The sequence below is a fragment of the Fringilla coelebs genome, assembly GCF_963513975.1.
Source record: "Fringilla coelebs genome assembly, chromosome: Z".
Lineage (NCBI taxonomy): Eukaryota > Metazoa > Chordata > Aves > Passeriformes > Fringillidae > Fringilla > Fringilla coelebs.
Genome location: NC_140031.1, coordinates 29,335,550 through 29,359,419, shown reverse-complemented (window position 1 = coordinate 29,359,419; position 23,870 = coordinate 29,335,550). Strand labels below are relative to the sequence as shown.

The following is a 23,870-nucleotide window of genomic DNA, read 5'->3' as shown; positions in this document are numbered from 1 at the left end:
ATAACTACTTTCCAACTATTGATAGTATCCAATTGTTAAAAATTGTATTAGCACTGAAACACAAGGCTTACTAACACTTTCAAAGTATTTATTTTGGTACCCTTCATAACTCCTGTTAAAACCTTGTTTTGAATCCCTATTAAGTTCTTGACCTCTCTAATTACATACAGTATGGAGTTCCACAACATAATTACTCATTTCACAAAAATGCTTTTGTTATCACTACTAAAATTTTATAACAGTAGATTTCCCTTTGGAAAGAAAACTCAGGTTAGATGTGGTAATTTGGTTTTCCTCTTGAAAAGAAAATTTTACTTGGCAAAATTTTGTTCCCATGTTCTTGAAATCAGATTGAAGTCTTGAAATCAGCTCATATTGTGCTGTCTTTGGCTGTTTCTGAAATGGACACTTGGAATTTTAAAGTATAATGATAGAATGTTAGAATGCAGTGAAGTTTATTATATGCATCCAAATGGATTTAAGGGAGAATTTACTGATTAAAAGACAAACAGATTGAGTTAAAACAGCTAGATCTGTGATCTTCAACCTGTAAGAAGTAAATAAAAATTCAGGGGGTGGGGAGGGAATGGATAAACATTCTGCATTTTAAAATGCCTTGCCGATTCTTTTAGGAGATATTAATGACTAAAAGTCTTCTGTATGTAGATGTATTTGCATAATGCCAGTTATTAAAAGAAAAAAAAAGCCTACCATATTTCAGCGGGGTAATTTTTTTAATGGGAAATTTAGTGACTTTAAAATTCTCCTAACACTAGAAAGTTCTGACTGTAATACAAATGGTCAAAAAAGAAAAGGCAAGAAGCTGCTAATATTCTTATATGTCTGATGGCCAGCTGCCAGTAAATTGGCTTTGATTATTCAGCCCATCATGGTAAGATTTAGAAATTGTTTGGAGCATTGTAACTACCGAGGAGTCATGACCTGTACAAACTATTTGCACTCTGTCACATTGCATTTATGTTGCCTTCTGCTAGCAATAGGAACTGAATGGCCCCTCACCCTGCAAGCTTGGAGTGCCTTAAAAACAACAGAAGTATTTTGGTGGTGGATACAGAAATACCCATAAAAGATATGAGTACAGAAAGATGGGTGAAGTGATTTCATGGTGTTAGGGCCCCTGTGAAGTAGATTTCGTAGTGTAGACTTTGTGGTGCCTGTCTTGACAACAATGCTGAGACAAGTTGTAGGTGTATGAGCCTACTGATACTGTAAGTTGTAACTTAAATACTGCCATTCTTGATGCCCCTAAAATCTACTCAGAACAATTTTTCCTGCATATGTTGACATACTTTCCATTGGGAAAAACTTCAAGAAAACATCTGGTGGCTTTGTTCTTTACTGACTAATGAAGATTTTATACATGTTTACTGTGAACATGCATATTGAAACTGGGTTTTGCAGGAAATATCAAACCAGATATCATTTAATTTCATATTAGTAGAGGCACTCGTCATTTCTTTGAGTGCATAATTTAGAGCATAAATTAATATTTCTATTCAATAAAAGATTCCTTTAGCTGTTAACTGCTGTGTTACTCAGTGTTAAGGAGATCCCTAAACCCAGCTTCAGATAGCAGTAAAATAATCACAGTACGATGACATCCTGTTAGATTTCAATATCTGTTTTGTAGTATTGTGCAACATACTGCTATCTGCACATACTGCCATGCATTGTGGAGAGTTTCTGATGCAATGGTTTTACCTATGCCTCTGAGGACCTGCACAGAACAATCTGCTTGTTCTGTGAAGTCCCTTCTGGGCTTCTTAATACTAGACAGTTTTTAGACCAAAACAAAACAAATTCATGCTTCATTTCTTTTTCCTAAAAGAGCTCCTGCTTTTTCCCATGTCTTTCACCTTCCAAGTTTCTTTTCTCACCTGCAGATCTTCCAAATTTCTCATCTTGCTTGCAGATCTTCTACACTCTTAGTTCTTTGTTTGCATACTTACATTTCACTTTTGTCACCTTTTCCCTTCCTTTCAAATACTTCTCTTCTGCCCTCTAAACAATCCCTTTCTTTGTCAGGCCTAATTCTGCATCTTCTGCCTATCCCTTTCTGGTATTGCCTTCTTTCCATAAATTCTCTCTAATTCAACATTTCTCTTTGAGAGTCCATATCATTCATCTTTTTCCTCTTCACCAGACTCTCCTGGTCCTCCTAACAGTCTATTCACAATCCAGCTATCTATAGGTTTTCTTTTCCTGACATTTCTTTTTCCTTCTTCATCCTTCATCTTTTCCTTTCCTTCATCCTTCTAGGTGGATATGTAGAGGACTGATATCTAGAGTCCTCAGTCTTTGTAAAAAGGCTTCATTTTACAAATATTCACTACTAGAGTACTTCACTGGTTTTGTGCTGCTCCATATTTCGGTGAATTCCTAAAGTACAGATTTCTGCTTAGACCATTTCAATTTGATTATTTGCTTAACTAGATAGATTTCATGTGACAAAAACATCCACAGAAACACTTGTTACTGGCACCTAGCACCTGTTCATTGGCCAAGCTGATTAAGGAATGACAGTTGATGTAATTTTTTTGGATTTCAGCCAAGCTTTTAATACCTTCTCTCATGGTATATGTTTTTGGACAAAACGTGCAGCCCACAGCTGGGTAAACACATCATGTGATGGGTGAGCAACTGGTTCACAGGTCAGGCACAGGGGGTTACAGTGAATGGGGTGACATTGGACTGGGGACCTGCCACTAGGAGGGTTCCACAGGGCTCCATCAGCCTTAGGGCTGGTGCTCTTCAACATCTTCATAAATGGCTTGGATGCAGGACTGGAAAGGATACTAACCATGTTTGCAAACAATGCAAAATGGGGAAGCTGTTGACTCCCATGAAGACAGGGAGGCCCTAGAGAGATTCCTTGACAAATCAGGGGGCTGAACAATCAACAGCCACAGGAAGTTCAACAAGACAAAGTGCCACATTCTGCACCTGGGTTGCGAACAGGTTGGAGAATGAGATGCTGGAGAGCAGAAAAAGACCTGGGGGAGCAAGTTGAACATGAGTCGGCAGTGCCCTGGCAGCCAGGATGGACAAAGATGTTCTTGGGAGCATCAGGCACAGGGGGGCATCCAGGGGGCCAAACATGTCCTGTAGGGCATCAGGCACAGCATTGCCAATCAGGGCTGCTGTCACAACCCATGGCAGGGGGCACATTGTCATGGTAAGTTCTCATCAGGCTGAACAAAGACACCGGACCAGGAGTGACACCTCTTGTGCTTTTGTTGTTAAGGCGTGCCTTAACTCCAGCAATCAGACAACTATTTAGAGTCAAAAAATATTGTCTAACAAGCCTCTACATTCTTAATTTTGTACAGTACACTAATATAGTTCTCACCTCCTAAAATTAACCCCTCAAAGGTGCTGGCTAAAAAGCCACACACGTCCACAATCTCCCCACTCCTGCAATAAAGTTCAGTGTGGAGTATAGGATAGAATGACAACTGTGGTTTGATCAGAGAAAGCAAGAGAGAGAGAGAACAAACAATATCACCCCAGATTCCACATTGTTCCTTCTGTGTGGATGGTGCAGAGCTGAGGTGGTGTGACAAAGAAGGCAAAAGAGAAAGGGATGAAAAAGAGAGGCTAGCAAGGGGCCTGATCTGCATACTTTTATAGTTAACCTGGTGCATGCCTCTTATATAGATTAGATTTTTCCCACTGTTGTGTTCACACATGTACAACCAGCATGTGGGTTTTGCTCTGGCATTGTTCAAAACACCAGACATTGATTTAAGCCAGTAGTACAACTTCATCAACACTCTGAGTTCATCATGGTATGTTTCCAACTTGTTTACAAGCATGACAGAATTTAATCCTATTACTTCACACTATTTATGCACATGACTAAAAGCACATGTCTTAGGGAAGCAGTGCAGAAACAAAGCTTTATAATTTAATTTATTTTAAATAGAAAGGCTGTTCAATACTCAGCCTTTGTAAAGGCTTGAAATAATTTCATTATTTGATTTCAGTTTGTGAATAAAACGTGAAGTCTAATTAAAGTTATTTAAGATTATAACTCTCTTCAGGAAATCAAGTGAATCATTCCTAATGTCTACATTATTAGCCTTGTGGATCTGAGTCTATTTTGTAGTAAGCTGTACTGTCATCTCAGCTCATGAGTTGTCAGCATAAATTGAGAGCAATACAGTTCATGGGGTTTTTTATCTTCTGTACTTTAATTGTGGCATCGGCTAATTTTATTTCATTGCTCTTTCACTCTTACTATGTAAAAACTGAACTTTGTTCTCTTGAGATATTTAAAAGTGGATTGTCTTTTGTGCTGAACTACTCATCTGATTCTTCTCCCATTTTGCTTAAGTCCTGTCTGGCTAAATAAAGAGATTTCAGACTCTGGTCATTCATCACCATTGTTGAAAATGCTACTAGAAAATATTTATGGTAGAATCATGGTTAAAGAACTTGGTCTTTAACTGATTTCTTGTGCAGAAACTGTGTCTCTGCTTTCATGAAACTTAAAAAAGTCTGGTTATACTGCATAGCTTACCCTCATTTTATAGTTCAGGTATGCCATCCTAAAGGTAAAATAAATCCCAGTGATGCAAAAAGACTTAGTTAAGGTTCATATCAATATTACAGAATTTGGTTGCTTTGTCCCTTTCTTGACCCATGCTTTTACAGAAAAACTGACCTCTCTTAACTATGAAACCCAAATTTAAGTAATGATGGCAATTGCTGCTGTGCTTGTGGGTATGTTGCCTTCAAGCTATGGCAGCTAACAAAAGTTTGCAGGATTTCATTGTACTGCAGTCAGACTGGTTGTCATTTGATTGTCTTTGCACTATTGGACTTGACACAAAATTGTTCTGTTTTCTCAGCTCAGAATGAGGTTATGGCCAGAAAAATCATTTCAGAAAGGGAAATTTTAATATTTAGATTTACCTGTCTTTGCTTAATTTTTATTCTTTGTCATTGTAGATATTTACAGATATTAAATTTTTTACTTGATATTTTTAACAAATTCATTAGTCCTCTTTTCATAAGGCACCTTCCCTAGAGGGCTTTAAGGATTTTGGAGCAGGATGTGAAACTGAGGTCATGCATGAAGACAGTGATGAAAAGAGACTCTGTGAGAAATGGGTACAATACATAAAGGGACTATGAGAATGGATGGAGAGCAGAGAACATCCCTAATGGATACTGTGTGAGGGAGAGACAATGGAGCTGGGCATTCTGAATCAAGTCGTTCTCTTGATCCCAGCAGATCAAGTATTATTGAGTACTGTACAGTACTATTGAGTACTGTATTCTGCTAGAGATAAATCCTTGATGCAGATCTCAGTGCAAGTGTTGGACATGTTGCAACATGTTTTATTTGTATTTTTTTTTTCCCCAAAACTTCATTGATTAATTCATTAATAGTTGCTCAGGGCCTGTGGTAAATGAAATTTCATGTCCATGTCCCAGGTGTGTCCTCGTTTGGTACAGTGAAGCTGACTTGCTTCGTAAAATAATTTTTCTAGCTAAAGGATGTACAGAATTTTTTTGTGCCCACTTCACGGAAATAAAGTGGAGAAACAGAGTGAAAATTTTCACATTAATATATATTTGAAGAAATCTTCTTTGCATTTGTCAGTAATTGTTAATCTTAATTCTTTTTTACTTGAATCTTAGATCAAGGAAGGTGTAATCTGGAAGGTCTTCTTCATCCTAATTGAAAGAATTGGAATTTATTTAATTTTGAAGTATAAATTTTAATATAATTTGTCAATACATTCAATACAAAATAGCAAGTTACAATTTTAGGCATTCTGAATTTTTTCTACATCAGGTACTAGTATTGGTTGCTAAAATTTTTAAGGATCATTCTTTAGGGAACAGCTTGCAATAGTTCTCATGCTTAATTTTCACACTGAGTTTGTGCATTATCAGTTCCAGAGGACAGCTTTCCCAGAAGATCATTTAACCACTTTACAAAGTGTTGTTTTCCATTTTTTCCTCAGGCTTTTATTTATAACATGTGCTTCAAAGTATGATACCAGGCATCATAATACAATTCTAATTTATGCAGAAAACATTTCTTACCAGCTTTCTCAGTTCCTTTGGTAATAATACCCAGTTGGTGTAGATTTCTCCTGTTGGCTTCATTCTTCTTTCTCATCTGTTTTGTGAAAAAGTTTTATTATCTTGATAAAGGAAGAAAATACAGCATTGTGCCTAACAGTTATATTTTCTATATCATTAATTCCAATATCCACAATAAGAAGTGTCACGTAAAACAGCTTCAAGTCTACAAGAGTGATGCTTTTGAACTCCACTTTCTGCCTTTCATGGAGGGAAATCATGCTTTTCAGCTATAGACTATGCAGGTTAACAAGTTTTTTATTTTGTTTTATTTTCTCCTGGAAGAGACTTTCAGTCAGGTCAAATCAGTCAGGCAGTCTGCCTGTGTCCATTCTTGCATCTTGCCTGAGGAGTGCCATTTTCTGCCTCTCTTGTAACCCTGAAGTTACAAGGTCTTTCTATCTCTGAAATATTTTGTCATGTTTTTCTTCTAATTGCATACAGAAACTTAAATTAAAATTTTATTTTAAATATAATTTGAACATATGAAACAAGAACATATATGGAACTTTATTGGGCATGAAGGCAAATTTTTTGCTAGACTACTGCTGCAGTAACCCATAATCAGAAAAATTTCCAGATTATATTGGATTTTACTTGCTGTGACATTTAGTCTGTGGGTTCATTCACTGCTAAGTTAGTAGTGGAATGAAACATTCAGGTTTATCCTGAATGAGTGTTGAAACAATTAATATTGTCTCTTAAAAGGAACAGTCCATTTTAAAGATATACCCCTAATTTCCATTCAAATTAAAAAATTTTTGGAAGACATTTTCAAATGTGTGCTACTTATAGTCAGAAAAGACAGGACTATGCAGCTCCAGTAATTCCTGATTTGGGATTACCAGCAGGAGATAATGCATCAAAATTGATTTGAAGATTTTGTTTCTGACAAAGATCTTGGGAAATATTTATTTACAATTTATTCTGTTTCATAGCTAAAGAGACTCAATTTTGTTGCTTTGTGGAGGGAAAACGGTCATAGCTGTAGAATAAATCTGGGGCTGGTATTATCACCTTGATTCTCTTTTGAAAGAGTTTGTGGAACCGCCATCATTTCTTGGGATTGCAGACTTGTGCATGGCAGATTGGCTGCATCAATATAAATAATTCATTTCTGCTCAAAATAAGTAACTTCTGTCAATTACTTCAACAAAATTTACTAAGTTGCAGATTCAGCTAATTAACGCTGCTTTGCCATTCAGCCAGCACGGACATCTCACATGAGTATCTTACTTCTTTCTCTAGTCAGGTAAAACAACAGCAGGGACATAAAAATGGATCCCTCAGTGCTTTATCTTTCAACACACATGTAGTCTGAGTTAAAAGCTGGGCACTGCACTGCTGAATTCAGCAGTGCTCTGAGAATTTTAAGTCCATTTTTATCCATTTCCATGAGCGTGCCTGCCTTATTAGTGCAGACTAGTAATGTGACCTTTGCTGCAGCCAATGTACCTCCTTGGCCAGGGTAGGCAGCTGTGAAATACGCGTCTCCTCAGTCAGTAGAGCATGAGACTCTGAATCTCAGGCTTGGGAGTTCGAGCCACACATTTGGTGCCACCTGTAGAACCCTTGAGCTGCTGTTTGAGCCCACTCTGGCTGGCTCTGGACCCTGGCCCACACGGGCTGACAGGGACGAAAGCAAGGGACGAGACGCGCTCTGCTCCAGGTGGGGAGCAGTGTCCTGCTTACGGGCTTGGGAAGGGAGCCCTTGGACTCTGGCACCCCCAGGTAGGAAAGAGGCGTCCCCTCCTTGCAGGGGACTTTTATACCCAAGGGAATGGGGATGGGGCTTCCCACAGCCAGTGGGATACCACTGAGGAGGTGAGGGCAGGGGTAACAGGGGACAGACCACCAGGGGTGAACAGGGGACAGACCACCAGGGGTGACCAGGGGACAGACCACCAGGGGTGCAGAGGGAGAGACCATGCAATGGGAGAAAGGAATAACAATTCGTGCAATATAAGGACTACTCAGTGCAAATTTCAAATCACCCAGTGCAAAACCACAACTAAAGAAACTACTTGGTGCAATACAACAGGCAGCATGTTCCGTGTCCAGGCATCCTATGGCGTACCCTGAGTTCCACGGATTGCAGTTAGGAGCTGGCCCGCTTCCTATGGGGCTCGAAGAATGGACATGTTTTGGTAGACACGGCCAAAGATAGTGTATAAGTCTTGTCCAAAATTCCTGAGCCTCAAGCAAATAATGGTGTAGGTCACATGCGCACACAAGTCTTGGATCCCACTACTTTTAATGCTTTTAATTCTTATTCAGTCTTGCAAAGGTCTTTATTTCATGCATACACTATATAAAAAATTTCACTGTTTCTTAAATCTGACTTACATAATGTGTTTTGTTACAAGAAAACTCATAATTATCTTTGCATTTAATGGAGAAAATGAATATAGCAGTGATATCAATAGTCTTGATGATACTTTTTTTCCATTATGTATTTAAAAGAATAGCGATGACCTCAACAAGAATGTTTGAGGAACCTGCTCAGGGTATCTGATTGAGAATCCTCAACGGGGTCTGTCCCAGGTAGCACTGCCATATTTTGGGTTTCTGCAGGCAGCATCAGACCAGCTTTTAAATGCTGCTGTGCTGACCTCCAGGTCTCTCTATCTGATACAGATTTTCAGGCTTCTTTTATACTTCTTATCACACAAAGTCTCTTGTTTCAAAATAATAGTTATTCCCAGAGACACCACCATGCCTCTTGACTCCACAAATGGCCTACACTCACCTGTAAGTATCCATGCACGATTTGGCACACAGCAAGCCAAGATTAATCAAATCCAGTGTCATGGGATTGTTCAGCCCTAGTGAAATGGGACAGCAGAGAAACTGTGCCCTGTGTTTTCACTCTCCTCTCTTTGCAGGCATACCAGGCAGTGACTATATCAATGCCAACTACATAGACGGATACAGGAAGCAGAATGCTTATATAGCAACACAGGGGGCATTGCCAGAAACCTTTGGTGACTTCTGGAGAATGATGTGGGAACAACAAGGTGCAACAGTCGTCATGATGACAAAACTAGAGGAGAGGTCCAGGGTAAGGAAAACTTATGCAAGGTTAATAATATTGTACCTGAGTTACCACTAATGTCAGTGTTTTGTTTCCTTCATGTATGTTTGCCTGTCTTCTTTATATCTGTAAAAACTGAGGGATTTTTTTTAGGTTACCACTAGTTAAAGTGTCTGTACCATGAAAATTACCTATATATAGGAAATCTTGCTTTCACTATGAAGCTACCAGGTCATGTCATTTATTTAGCATTTTTGTATGCTCTGGAAAATTTTTAATTTTTTGATCACAGTGTTTTTGGGGGTGGGTTTTTTTTTTAATGTTGGAAATCTTATGAGGAGACTAAAAGAGTTACTTCCTCTGTAGTAATAAGAGCATGATTGTATCATCCTGTTATGAGGAAGTTAATGTATGTCTACAGTTCTCAGTTTTAAATGGTATAGATTCATGATTATTTAACATCAATGAGGATTTGAATTTGCTTGAAAAACCTTTTTTTTTTTTCTTTTTTTTTTTTTTTGAGCACATGCTGGTAGCTAGGAAAATTACAACAGCACATACAACAACAGAATACAAAATTATCCATGGTATTTCAAATTCAATTTTGCAGACCAAAGTAAAATTAGGAAAGTAAAGCACTAAAACATATGGATACTGTTCTGATAATATCATTATACTATAATAACTATAGATTTTATTATTTGAAGAGTTATAATAAAATATGTGCTATATGTAAAGGGAAATAAAAAATAGTAATTAGGTTTTTAATAAGATAAAGAAAATGATAGAAAATGTAGTAACAGACCATGGTGTGTTGAATGAAGATTTACTAGTGGGTCCATATTTGGTGGTATTTATGAGTTCTAAGAGTGGATGTTTTTGGAGAGGAGGGAGTAAAAGGAAAAAGTTAACAGAAGAGGAGAAGGATGGGGAGAAAGAGAAATGAGAAAAATCATCAGCAGCAGTCAATCAGGAAGACAAGTATTTAGCCAACAGTGGAGGTTCCTCTGTCAGACTTTTTCTACAGAAACAGTATTTTATGTCAAGAGGTACTTGAAGTTCTCATGGGTTGTTTGTGCTCATGATACTGCTGCCATTGCTGGGAGCACAGATTGGCTAGGGAGAGTGCTGCACAGCTGGTTCATTGCTGAGCTTTCTGCAAACACATTTATGTGGCCTGTATCATAAGCCAGAAACTTCAACCAAACGTAGAAATCAGAAAGTGGGAGAAAGCAGTGGTGATTCTAGCATCAGTGGTAACCACTTCCCTTGGGTCTCTGCCAACAACAGTAGAAGGGTTTTCAGATCCAGGAGGTGAATAACAAACAGGAGTGTCACAGAAAAACACTGCTGCAAGCATTCTAAGGTACTCTGTCCTAGAAGCTTGTGAGAAGGGGCAGGAAGCTGCAAGTGGGAAGCAGGCTGCAGGACTGCAGGTGGAAGGTGGAAAAAGCTAAGGTTCTGTGCAATGAGTTAAAAAATGCCATAAGTATGGGGGATCAAGAAGAGTTCAGTAATACAAAAAGACATTACAGAGGAGGACAGAAGATTTATCATCCAGACTGGTTTTGAATCAGTAAAAGTATCTTAGAGAAGTAACTGGATAATAGTTGATATTTCAGTAGTTCATGGATGAGATCCATTTCAGAATGAAAATATTTCAGCATGTGTCAGCTTGGAACAGGGTGGAGTGCACCAGAAAGTCTAATGCTACACTGTGTTGGCCTTGATGTCTTTTTCATATGCTTGGATACCTATAATTGCAATGATTACGTAACTTGAACTTCTTGGCAGCAGTCATTTCTTTCTGGAGGCTTACCAAAACATATATATTTATTTTTTTACCCTTTACGTTATTTCTATAAGTAGACTTGGCTTTTTGCAGTTCAAGCAATGTATAGCATTCTAATTATAGAGCCACTTCCCACATGTAACTTCAACCTACATTAACATAACTGCTTTTACATACCTGATGGCAATTAGTACATAGCACATGGTAATTTTAGCAGGATTTTTAGTTTTATCTTGGGTCTACAGACTTTGTCTAATCCATGCACTGCCTGTTTGGAATTGAGAAAATGTAATTCTGCCCATTTCTTCACTAATTAATTCTTTAAAGTTCCCGGTAAACGACACCAGAGCAAAGAAAAAATCGGTTCCTAATAAGAAGCCCATTGCAAAAGGTATACTTAAGTACTTGAAAGTTTATCTTAATACTGCAGGCCACAGACAGCCGCTGTTTAGAAGGATGTTTTGATCTAGCTAAATGAAATTCTTCTCATTCTCTTCAATAATTGCCTAGCAGAGTTTTAAGCTAACTCTAGCCTTTGTTGGCTGTGCCCTAAAAAACACTGATCAGAATAGTAATCACCTCCGTAAGTGATTAGCATTCAGAAGCAATAGATTCTCTAAGTGGAATGAGAAATGAGACATTCTAGTCAATGGATTGCTCATGCATTCAATGCTTATATTTGTGTATTTTTTGTGCATAATTTAGCGCCTTCTGTGTTCATAGGCTGGATTTGATGCATTCATTGCAGAGCATTACATACCAGCTATCCAGTAGGTAACTCAGCTCCCAGTCTCGGAGGCAGCAGCTCCATGAATATGGCATACCAGTTACCTCTTCTAATACAGTAGCTGCATGTAATGTAATTAATGGTATTGATGGCAAGACAGCAGTGGGAATCCCTGTGCAGGGAAAAAATCCAGTGATGACATTACATTGCTATTTTTTCTTGTGCTGTCATTTTTATATAGCATATTCTTGTAGAAGAAAAACAAGTGAGATTTCAAACATGAAATATAAGCACTGTTACATATCATTAGGGATGAAGAGCTTTGCTAATTTTGTTTCTCTTTCTCCTTTGATTCTGTTTTGATTGCTTTTGTGTCTTGGCAGCCTGATCATTATTCCTGCTGCAAGGCAAGATTGTTTCTCCCTCAGACTTTCTGCTTTCCATTTCCATGTCGTCATTTCTGTTTAGCTAGCTTTTTTGCATTATGTAGTCCCGCAGCCTGGTATCAGCCTTTATAACCTGGACTGCGTAGATAAAGATGAGGATTTTAATTGCATCTGCAGAAACAAAGTTGGTTCATTAGCATGTGTTAGATGTCTGAGTGACTTCAGATTTGAGAATGTTCATATTTTACAGCTGAGTAGATCAAATGAAGATGTTACAGAGAATTCATTATTCATTTGTTTGCCTATAAGGAAGCTGCAGGAAAAAAAGATCTTTCACTTACAACCTTTCACACTTAGTTGGTTTCATATTAAATGCCATCACCTGAATTTCTCTTGACCTAAACCAGACTACAGAAAGTCAGTCTCATCATTCAGCTACCATGAAAATAATTTGTATCAAAAAGGATTACACACATTGGCAGTGCATGGAACAGTGTTAGTAGCATTTTTATCACAGATATTAGTTTAATTTTAGTGAAATAAAACAATATTGACGGTTATAAATTTGAGGAAAAAAAAAAGGCAATTGTGTGTTAGACTAAGGAAACATGTAAAACATGTTAAATTTTAATGTATGATACCTCTCTTTCCAGCTTCTCTGTCTTTTCCTCTACCCCAAGTGGTACAGATGAAATTTTGTTGTTGTTGTTGAGTTTTGGGTGCGTTTTTTTTTGTTCCTCTCAACTCACTGGATGTTCCGAGTACTCATGTGCTGTAGTGAATTTTGTGAATGATCAGATGAAAAATCTCTATAGCAAAACATAACCATGTTGCCTCCAACAGGAAGCATATAGTCCTTCCTCCTTTTTCTGGGAAGGATACTGTTGTAGATTGTCCACTTGCAAGAGGATTCAATCGTTTCCTTCTTTGCTTTGTAATTATATATTTTGAATGCATTTGTTGTGTTATCTTGGAACTGATAGAAAATACTTCTCTCATTAACATCATTACAGTACTTTCTGTGTTGGGACCCCATTGCCTAGGTTTTGGCAAAAAAAAAACCCAATCAGCTAAAGGAAAACATAGTGACACTATCGAGTATTCAAATATTAGAAGCTAAATGACAGTATAATGCCAATATCAAGTTGATATTGAGCCAGATTCTGAACTTCTTTACTGATGAGGAAGGCTTTAGTTTTCATATTGATACTATCAGCTTCATTCAGATTTGGTAATGACTGAGTAAATACATGAGGGAAGTACATTTGTGGCATTTTGGTAGCCTGATCCAAACACCTATTTGACTGTCAGGAAGTGTCTGTAATCATTAATATTATAACCAAAAATTATGTAAAAACCATACTCACAGAATAATCAGCTTGGTTTGTCAAAGTGTAACATCTTGAATCCTGAGTCTTCATTGGGAAGGGGGAGATTGAAACAAGCCAAGCAGAAAAGTGATGTATCCTGTCTCAGATTTTATTCCCCATTATTGATACACATGGGAATATTTGCAAAGGTCTGGTATTTGTTCAGTAAGAACATCAAAAGATAATTAAAAGTCCTTGGTCTTATTGTCTCTCAACTAGTCACTGACACCTGAGAGAGTCAGGAGAGATGGCACTGTCACAAGAAAAGGAAAATGGACTTTTCCTGGTGTTGCTGAAATGCTAAATAGGAGCTCCTGTTATTCCAGGCATCAGAACACTTGTGTCTGAGTATTTCAACAAAAATTTTATAGATTTATAGACTATTCCATGAGAATGGTAAGAAAAATGGAAAACAGGTGACAGTAGAAATATCAAATAGGTAAAATAATTGTTTGGGGCTTGTTTAGGTAGGTGGGTTGATTGGGTTTTTTAAGGAGAATATAATAAATTAAATTTATTTAGGGAAGGTTTATTCAGGTTGAACTAGTACAAAACCCACAGCAACTGGAAAATGTATTTGTACATTGGGACTCCTTAGTAGAAACAGCTTTGAAACAGACGTTGGCAACCAAAGATTTCTAAGTCTTGCTTTAGGGAAGGAAAAAATAAAGGCCAGTCTGGGAAGAGCACTACATTTTTCTACTCCAAATGTGCATATTGCTAAGAGTTTTCTTGAATCCTTATTTGTTGATGGCAGAGTAGGCACTGATATCTAATCTATCTTATGTAAGACAAAGCACAGAAAACGAAGAATGCACTTTTCTTTTCTGTATTATATGGATGCAGCAGACTTTTATGCGATTGTGATGAAGTTAGTTTTCCATTTGTTGTGCAGGGCTTCTGCAGCAAATTTCAGATCTTTCCTCCTAAGTATGTTTGTGTAATATTGGAAGTATTACCTGTCAAAATACTGCATCAAAAAAAAGTGACAATTAGACATTTTCACTAAAGGAATAGAGACATCAGCAAGAGGTGCACTTAAAAATAAATTTAAGAATATTGTCAATACGGTCCCAAGTGCACCTTTATTCTGCTGTATTTAGGCAAAATGTAATTGATTTTTTTAGAAAACTTTCACTGGTGTTTTGTATGGGACAGCACAAGTGTGCAAAAATGTGTTTGTTTTTTTTTTTTAGGTTGTAAAATATATTTATATAGGAAAATACAAAAAAATTTTAGCTATGCTTTTTAGCAACAAAAAAATTCATGTCTTTAGCTGGTAGATGATATGTGAGCATATAAGTCAGCAGACATGAGTAGATAGGACACATTGAAGATTGCATTTTTTCATACAATACATTTCAACAATGTACTGTTTTACTAAAGAGGAATTAAATATGCAGTTTTGTCATTGTTCATTCCCTAGTTTTAATGGTAAACCAATGCCTTCTGTACCAATAATGTGCTATCAGAATTTTATTTCACCTCTTTAGTGCTTGCTGTATGCTAGGATATGAGTCAGATGAAGAATGAATGAGAGAACTGGGGAAAAAAAAAGAAAAACACAAAATCAAGTACACCATGTGTTCACCAGATTTACAAAAATAAAAATGTGTAGGTTTGTACTGGGGTTTTTTTCACTGTAACAGAATGCCATGGCCCCAGTCCAAGAATTCCTACACCATCTTAACGAGGCAGAGTCACCAGGTGTAATGTCAGAATTGTAAAACTCAGTCATAGCTTTTTATTATAGAAGGATTCTCAGAGGCATAAGGGCAGGAACATGGTCAGCTCTCAATTTCTATGACTGAAATGTAGTCAGTCATAAGTGCTCAATGCATGCAAGTATCTAATCCAATAAAGCTTAGAGTTTCTTTTTCTAGGCACATTTCAGGTGGAAGAGCTGTGCCAAGGTTCCTCAACTAAAATTCAGACTATGAATATCATCCAGTAAAATAGCTGTGGAAATGCCATATTATAAGTAGGGCTAATTTTGCTTTTACACAGTCAATAGGCTCAAAATCTGGTTATTTCAGCTTTATGCATTTGAAGTTAAGAACATACCGAATTGCTGCCCCATGTGAAAAGGTGTTGGTAAATTCGAGAGAATCTAGATGAGAAGAGTGATGATCAGATGCTGGAGAAATAGTAAGAAAGATTTTGATTTGTTTTATATGTAAGACAGTGAAGGAAATCACAGTAGTTTTTCAGCATGTGAAAGGCTGTTAAAAATTTCGTAGTAATCAACCATGTTCCCTCCCTTTGGGGCTTTAAGGAGGAAGAAATAAGCTATGTAGCAAAGATTATATCAAACTATTAAAGAACTTCCAAAATGTAATGTCAAGAATGGAACAAGCTTTGTAGGATATTGTGTGAGTGTCTTCCATTGTAAGCTTTCAAGAGCTGTCTGCACCAGAGTCTTACCTGAAATGGTCTCAAGCTGCCAATGCCTTGTATTGCCAAAAGTATTTTTCAGGGCAACCATCTAGGTTTTTTCTGTTATCATTCTGTGTGGTTTCTTTTAGCTGTTAGGGTAAATGGATGGTTTTCTATAAAAATATTATTTCCCAGAAGCAAGTGTATAGCAAGTGGTTTATTCAAAACCATATTCTAACTCTGTAATTCGACTTTATTTTCTTAATTCCTTTGCTTTGCACTTGAGGTAAGATCTATACTACTACCTCATATAATTCTTCTCCTAATACAGACAGAGGAACTATGCCACATGTAAAAAATGCCCATTGAGATTTTGAGTTAGAAGATTAAAAATTCTGCTTGTTTTCAAAGTTGAGTGAATGTGGAATCTTAGAATCATTAAGGTTGGAAAAGACCTCTATGAAATCCAACCATTTACCAAATACCATCATGCCCACTAAACTATATTACAAAGTGAGATGTCCACTAATTTTTTTGAACATTTCCAGGGATGGTGACTCCCCCACTTCCCTGGGAAGCCTGTTCAATGCTTAACCACTCTTTCAGTGAAGAAATTTTTTCCTGATATACAATCTGAACCTCTCCTGCTGCAGTCTTTTCTTGTTGCTGGTTGCCTGGAAAAGGAGATCGACCCCTACTTTGCACAACTTCATTTCATGTAGTTCTAGAGCACAATAAGGTACCTCCTGAACCTTCTTTTCTCCAGACTGAGCAACCATTGTATCCTCAGCCACTCTTCGTAGGACTTGCATCTGAGACCCTTCACCGGCTTTGTGGCCCTCTCTGGACCCATGGTTAATTCATGTTTGGTTTAGCATTGCCATGTATTACTTCAGCACATGGTGTTCTGTCAATCAATTCGAGGCTTGAAAATGTCAGAGAGTGGATTTAGTATTTTTTATCAAAAAGTGATCCTACTTTTCCTTATTTAGCAGATTATGGTGAAAAACTCAAGGCCAGTTGTCCTTTATGGCAAGCAACAAATCAGGAAAATTTAAGTTCTTCTAACAGATGTCTCTGAAAAAAAATATTATTTTTAATATTTTACATAATTTACAGAGCCTGTCCTGTGTTCTAAGGAGGTTAACTGAGGTTGTAATCAATGCTTTTGCTAGGGGAATTTTCTGGTTCACATGACAGGGACTGTACGAAATACATTTATGAGATAAAGAATTTCATATATGTATTAAACTAGCTGCAGAAAGCTCGCCTGGGCTTGAATTTGCATTCAAAAATCAAAATCCAGACTGAGACCTCTAGGTCCACAAAATACCTTACAATGCACGTTTTCATGTATTAGTTCTGTTTCAAGCGAATCAAAGATATAATAATAATAGAATTTTTTTGATCTGATGTTTCTTTCTTTTGATCATTTTGTTTCACTGATATTTTACATAATAGTAATATCAGCTTAAAGAGGTAGCTCTCTTTTATGGAAAATAGTAGATCTTCATTACAGCACTTGAATAGCAGGCTGAAATGTTCAATATGTTCTTCATACTGTAATATCTTATTCAGTGAAAGGATTATTCAGGCTGCACAGAGTGATCAGCCTTGAGTACAAGAGGATGAAACAAAAAGTAGTCAGCACATTCACTTTTCCAGTCAGTCCATTCATTTAAACCTTTTCAAGACATTTTTGGAAAATCTTGCTGAACTTAACTGTTTGACAGACTCATCCTTCAAAATGAATTCATTAAAACCATGCCTTCCCTGCTGTTAGAAAGAGCTCAAAAAAGGCATGTCACATGGATATCAGCAATACAGTTTTGAACTGTTCTTTGCTTATAAAGATGAAGATAAAAATTGAGATAGAAGACACTTTTAAACATGCCCAATATTCCTTTCAATTTCTGTTTCCTTTTGCGTACCACACTCTTTCTAAAGGATCAGAATGGGAAAATTCTGGGGATAATTTCTTTAATTAATCAGTTATCTTTCAGTGTTAACTGTTAACCTATTAATCATATCTCATAAATTCCAGAAAGTAGGGATGTCATGAGGGTGTTATTTGAAGCCTTAGTAGAGGAGTAAAGTTTGTTATGAATTGATTAGCCTACGGTTCATTTGTGTTGCCTCCAGATTCTTACTGGAATTTTTTTTTGTGGCTACCGTAATTAAGACCAAAATTCAAAACTTATTTATGACTATGAATTTATATTTTAATCTTTAATTTAAACCTGAAATAAATGAGTAACTATTTCTTGTTGAAATAAAATTGCAAAACATGTATCTGTACTCTGATTTTTTTTTTTATAGTTGCATTATAATCTCCAATACTATTGTCAGTGTCTTTAAACTATTGTCAGTGTCTTTAGGCTTTAGAGTCAAATCAGTCTAATCCTTAGGTGGCAAGGCATTGCTGGAAAAAGAAAATGGCTTCAGAGTAACATCTGTTTGGAGACAAAACATCTTCTGAAATGTCTGAGGCAGTTAATTAGCTGATAGGGTTTGAGAAAGGTTTCACCAACATCAATTGGCACTACCTTTCTTATTGCATAATTATTTTTGCCATTCAACATAATTTGTTATTCTTCTGGTTTTGAAGGAAGATCATCTGAAAATACTATGGAAAAGTCTGTCTGCAAAAGTCTTTTTTTGGTAATAAATCCAGAGCAAGAAATTATGTTCTACTGACATTTTGTATTCTTGATTCAGCATAATTAATACACTGTTCTTACAGCAAGTCATGTGCTATATGTATCTGCCTTACAGTAGTTTTCTGTCTCTTTCCTGATCTTTTTTCTTTTTGTCCTTATAAACTTAAATGGCTTGTAACAGCTGGTTCATGTGTTATGAATCACCTGAAGGAGCTTTTCAGCATGAATGATGGAACTTTATACTGGAAAATTATTTCTGTACCCTTGAATGTCAGGAATCTTTGTATACATATGTTCATATGGAAATACACTTCCTTCAGCTCTGTTGATGCATAGCAGCATGTTCTCTAGTATCTATGACTTGTTGAAGTGTGAATATCCACGAATATTAGGAACTCTGTAGCTGAAACCCTTCAAGTCTGAAAATGTCTCAAGCTTCTAATTTTTAATGAAAAAGGATGCATTTACATTTTTTTTACAGCTTTGCTTTCAGTGAATACTTGTACTTCCATAAATAGCAAGGATTTGCATGACCTGAGTGGAAGAAATGTAGAGAAAGAAAATATGTGTATGTTTGACAGGCAAGTTAAGAGAATGTGCCTATCATTATTTACATATTCTAACTACATCCACTTCTATGGTACCTAAAAAGATTTTGTAATGTATTTAGTCATTTGAGAGTCATGCTCTGATTTTATATGTATTGGTTTTGGCAGTGTGCAACATGGTTGGGAGATGTTGTCAGGGAGCAGAATGGTCCCCCTGTTATCCAGGAGGAAGTAGTCAGAGAACTGCTGAGACACTTGGATATTCATAAATCCATGGGCCCAGATGGGATCCATCCCAGGGTGATGAGGGAGCTGGCAGATGAGCTTGTGAAGCCACTCTCCATCATTTACCAACAGTCCTGGCTCACTGGGGAGGTTCCAGGGGAATGGAAGCTGGCCAGTGTGACACCCATTCACAAAAAGGGTGGGAAGGAGGATCCTGGTAATTATGACTGACTGACAGCCAGTCAGCCTGACCTCAGTACCAGGTAAGAGCAAAAATGGAGCAATTTCTATTGAGTGCCATCACAGGGAACTTACAGGGTGGCCAGGGTGTCAGACACAGCCAGCACGGCTTTAGGAGGGGAAGGTCGTGTTTGACCAAGCTGGTCCCTCTGTATGACCAAGTGTCTCACCTGGTGGATGCAGGAAAGGCTGTGGATGTTGTGTACCTGGACTTCAGCAGGGCCTTTGGCACTGTCTCCCCCAGCACTCTCCTGGAAAAGCTGGCAGCCCATGGCTGGGACAGGAGCACTCTGTGCTGGGTTCAGAACGGGCTGGATGGCCGGGCCCAGAGAGTGGTGGTGAACGGTGCTGCATCCAGCTGGGGCCAGGCAGCAGTGGTGTCCTCAGGGCTCTGTGCTGGGGACAGTTCTGCTCAATATCTTCTTTTAATGACAATGTGGATGAGGGGATTGAGTCCTTCATTGTAAATTTGCAGATGACACTAAACTGGGATTGTGTATTGATCTGTTGGAGGGTAGGAGGGCTCTGCAGAGAGACCTGGAATGGGATGGATGGGCAGAGTCCAGTGGGATGGGCTGTAATAAATCCAAGTGCTGAGTCCTGCATTTTGGCCACCATAACCCCTGCAGTGTTACAGGCTGGGGACGGTGTGGCTGGAAAGGGACCCGGGGGTGCTGGTGACAGCTGACTGGACATGAGCCAGCAGTGTGCCCTGGTGGCCAAGAAGGCCAAGGGCATCCTGGCCTGTGTCAGGAATAGTGTGGCCAGCAGGAGCAGGGAGGTCACCCTTCCCCTGCACTCAGCACTGGTGAGGCCACACCTCGAGTGCTGTGTCCAGTGCTGGCCCCTCAGTTTGGGAAGGACATTGAGACACTTGAGCACATCCAGAGGAGGCAACGAGGCTGGTGAGGGGCTTGGAACACAAACCCTGTGAGGAATGACTGAGGGAGCTGGGGGTGTTTAGCCTGGAGAAAAGGAGACTCAGGGATGACCTTATCACTCTCTGCAGCTCCCTGAAAGGTGGCTGTAGCCAGGTGGGGTTGGTCTCTTTCCCCAGGCAGCAACAGACAGAACCAGAGGACACAGTCTCAAGCTGCACCAGGGGAAATATAGGTTGGATATCAGGAAAAAGTTTTTTACAGAAAGAGTGATAAAGTTCTGGAATGGTCTGCCCAAGGAGGTGGTGGAGTCACCATCCCTGGATGTGTGTAAGATTGGATGTGTCACTCGGTGCCATGGTGTAGGTGAGGTGTTAGGGAATGGGTTGGAGTCAGTGATCTTGAAGGTCTCTTCCAACCTAGTCATTCTGTAATTCTGTGAAAGTGAAAGTAGGAGTAAAAGGTATTCTTTTCAGTACTTGTAGATACATTTCTCTTAAATAACCCCCACTCCTAAATCATCAAGGAATTATTTACACTCATGTTTCTGCTTCATTCATCTTGCCATCTTTTGTCGCAGACAAGAAAACATTAGATATTTACTGGTGAAAGCTGTGCTCATGTGCAGTAAGTGGTACAAAAAAACTCCTGTTGGATGTAAGTGAATATTGTCTACTAGGGAAAAGATCAACCCTTAGAACTCGGAGCTACGTGGATAAGAGAAAGATGATGCCTATGAGGTGAGGGGTCATCAAAGATATATTAAAAAATAACTGTTACAATAAAAACACTGTAATTGTAACTCTGGAGAGGGCTAGTATTATCATCACCATACTTTGCCAAAATAATTTTTTTCCAAATAACTTACAGAAGCAAGGGAGAAATGGCTCTTACTTCACAGAAATTAAACAGTCCAAAAAGTTAAAGCAAGAACATATTTGGCATAAAATTTCAAAATTGACTTGCTGACATTTAGTGTTAAAATTTTGGATGACTCAAGGGGGTTGAGATTTCTTTTCTGAAAAGAACAAAGGATATGTAACCTCTCCCACTTCAACAGCTGGAGACTGGGATGTTAACATAGAATAAAATGTTTGGAAAGAACTCTGTCTCAGAAAGTAGTGGTGTCTTACCAATTAACTTGTATTATCTGGTCCTCTGCTGCCAGTGAAGTCCAATAGAAAACATTGTTTGATCTCTCGCAAAGATAAATTGGACTCTAAATTGTTAGGAGTATTGGGAATATAAGGTTTATGATCACAAAGCAAAAGAGGGTAGGAGGCACATAAGGACACATCTCTGAAGAAGACCTCTTGATCTGAGAAAAATCAATAGGCAAAAGGGACAGAAGGTGCAGTTCAATCAACTTACGCTTCATGTGCTCTTCCAGAAGGTCAAATCCACATCAACCTGAAGTCAGGTTTTCTTTCTAAAAGAATTGATACTGATTTTCACCAGTTTCCACTTTCAAATAATATATATACTACACTACAAATTGAGTTTCTTATTGAACACTTACTGTCTGCTTCCAGCAGCAGTCCTCTGCGTCATGTAGCTCTCACAGAAAGTATTTCAGAAAAATTATACCATAATTGAAGTTTATGTTAGATAAACTAGTACATTAAAAAAAAAAAAAAAAAACAAACTAAATAAAATCTCTGCCTAAAGGAGCATGCACATTTATTTTTTCTCAGCCAAACTGAAAAATAGCCTTCTAAGTCCAAGTAGAGTCTTAACATTAGATTACTATACAAAATAAAAATAAAACAAACATTTTCTGTCATTTTCAAGCTGGTCAAATTTTGTTGTTATCAAACTGCAAGCTGGTTAATTTTTCAGGAATACTTTCTGGAAGTTGGTACTGCTTCTATAAGCATATAATTTATATGTGGGGTCTGCCTAATGAAGAAGAGAACAACATATTTAGGCATGCAAAAGCACAGCTACACTTTTCTCTCTCGTTTGAATTAAAGAAATCATTTTTATTAATGAAAAAACCTTCAAAAAACCCAGACTTAGAATAAACCTGTAGTTGCTAAGATTACAAATTATAGTTATTATCTATCAACACTTTCTATGAAAAAATGTGTCATTCCATGGTAATTAAAAAATAATAAACTACAGCTTGTTTGTTTAAAATACAGATAACCAATATAGACATGTTGTACTGTTTCTATATTAATTATAAAGTGAAACTAGATTTACTATATTTAAATGTCTCAATTGAAAACATGCTTTTCAGTTCGATTTACAAAGACTAAAGGGGCAAGTACTAGGAATCTTGCAAATATATACTGGATATTTGTGAACAGTTGCAGTACTTACTCTTTCAGTTAGTGACACAGGGAAGTATTTATTTATTTACTTAATAAGAGAATTTTTCACAATCACTCCCTTTTTTTTAACAGAGCAGTATCAATAAACATTTTTAGTTACTTTGTTGCAATTTGTTATCGGTAAACTAAATTATCATTGCCTGTAAAAAATTGTTCCCCTTTACTTTGCCACTAATTAATTTTCATGCCCTGCTTCAGTGGTTAGAATTTTTTTTCTTCTCTATCTAGATTACTTGTTCTCAGGCTGTGATTTGTGAGCCATTAATGATCTGTGACCTCTGAGCCTCAAAATAAAATGATCTGTGAGCAAAAGCTATTTGGGTCTGGAGAGCTGAAGAGCATACCAAGTCTCTTTTCAATAAGTATTGTGCAGAATGAAGAACCTGGAGAACACATGAGTTTCAAAGATGCATATCTTAATTTTCCATTTTGGGGAAATAATCAGTTTTCCTCATGGATTAGCATGACAATTCACATTTTTTTACTGCAAATATTGTGCAATATTCTGCTTTTGATGTTCGTTACATTTAGTGTATTCTCATTGAATTTCATTTAAGTCTGGCTTGGAGTGATTAATGAAGACATGTATTAAAAAAACCCAATGTGTTGGTACTGGACTCAGTTTAAACTTATTTTCTGTACTGTAGGCTGGGCTAATTGGCAAGAATGTATTGTTATAAATAGAATAGAGATTGACTCTCTGTTTCTCCCATCAGCCACTGGAAGCAAAATGTTTTAAATTACTTGACTGCCATACTGCTTCATGCTACATTTTTGGGGGGGTTTAGGGGTTCATCATTTCTGTTTTCTTAACAGTTATCATTGTAAATACCCTTTTTAACTGAAACAAATTATTGAGCCTTAGAAATTATGATAAAATATGGTTCCCTTATGTGTTGTATTACATAGAATTATTGTATATTTTAATATTCTAGGCTGCAGCATTTTAAATTAAGATTCCTCTGAATGAAATGTTTTGTGTTTTTTTAGATTTGATGGATGAACTCTCCACCAAACCATGTTTTTTAAATGCTTGTGGACCCAATTTCATTATATGATTCTTCTCTCATGAGCACTGATCTCAGAAGGAAATTTTTTTTTCCACAGTCCACTTAATAGTTGCTGATGCCCTTTCATTTATCAGTGTACAGAAATTGTTTCTAAAAACCTACTTGTTT

The 23,870-nt window shown here is 37.5% G+C and overlaps 1 protein-coding gene across 1 annotated transcript in view; it reads left to right on the top strand.

Moving 5' to 3' along the window:
- The window catches only part of PTPRD (protein tyrosine phosphatase receptor type D), a gene marked incomplete at its 5' end in the record, with an annotated part of 283,346 nt that overhangs the window by 226,832 nt on the left and 32,644 nt on the right, over positions 1 to 23,870 (top strand). Inside the window, one exon of the mRNA XM_084225157.1 lies at positions 9,006 to 9,181. Coding sequence (XP_084081283.1) covers positions 9,006 to 9,181 — 176 coding nt within the window. The remainder of the gene's footprint in view (positions 1 to 9,005; positions 9,182 to 23,870) is intronic.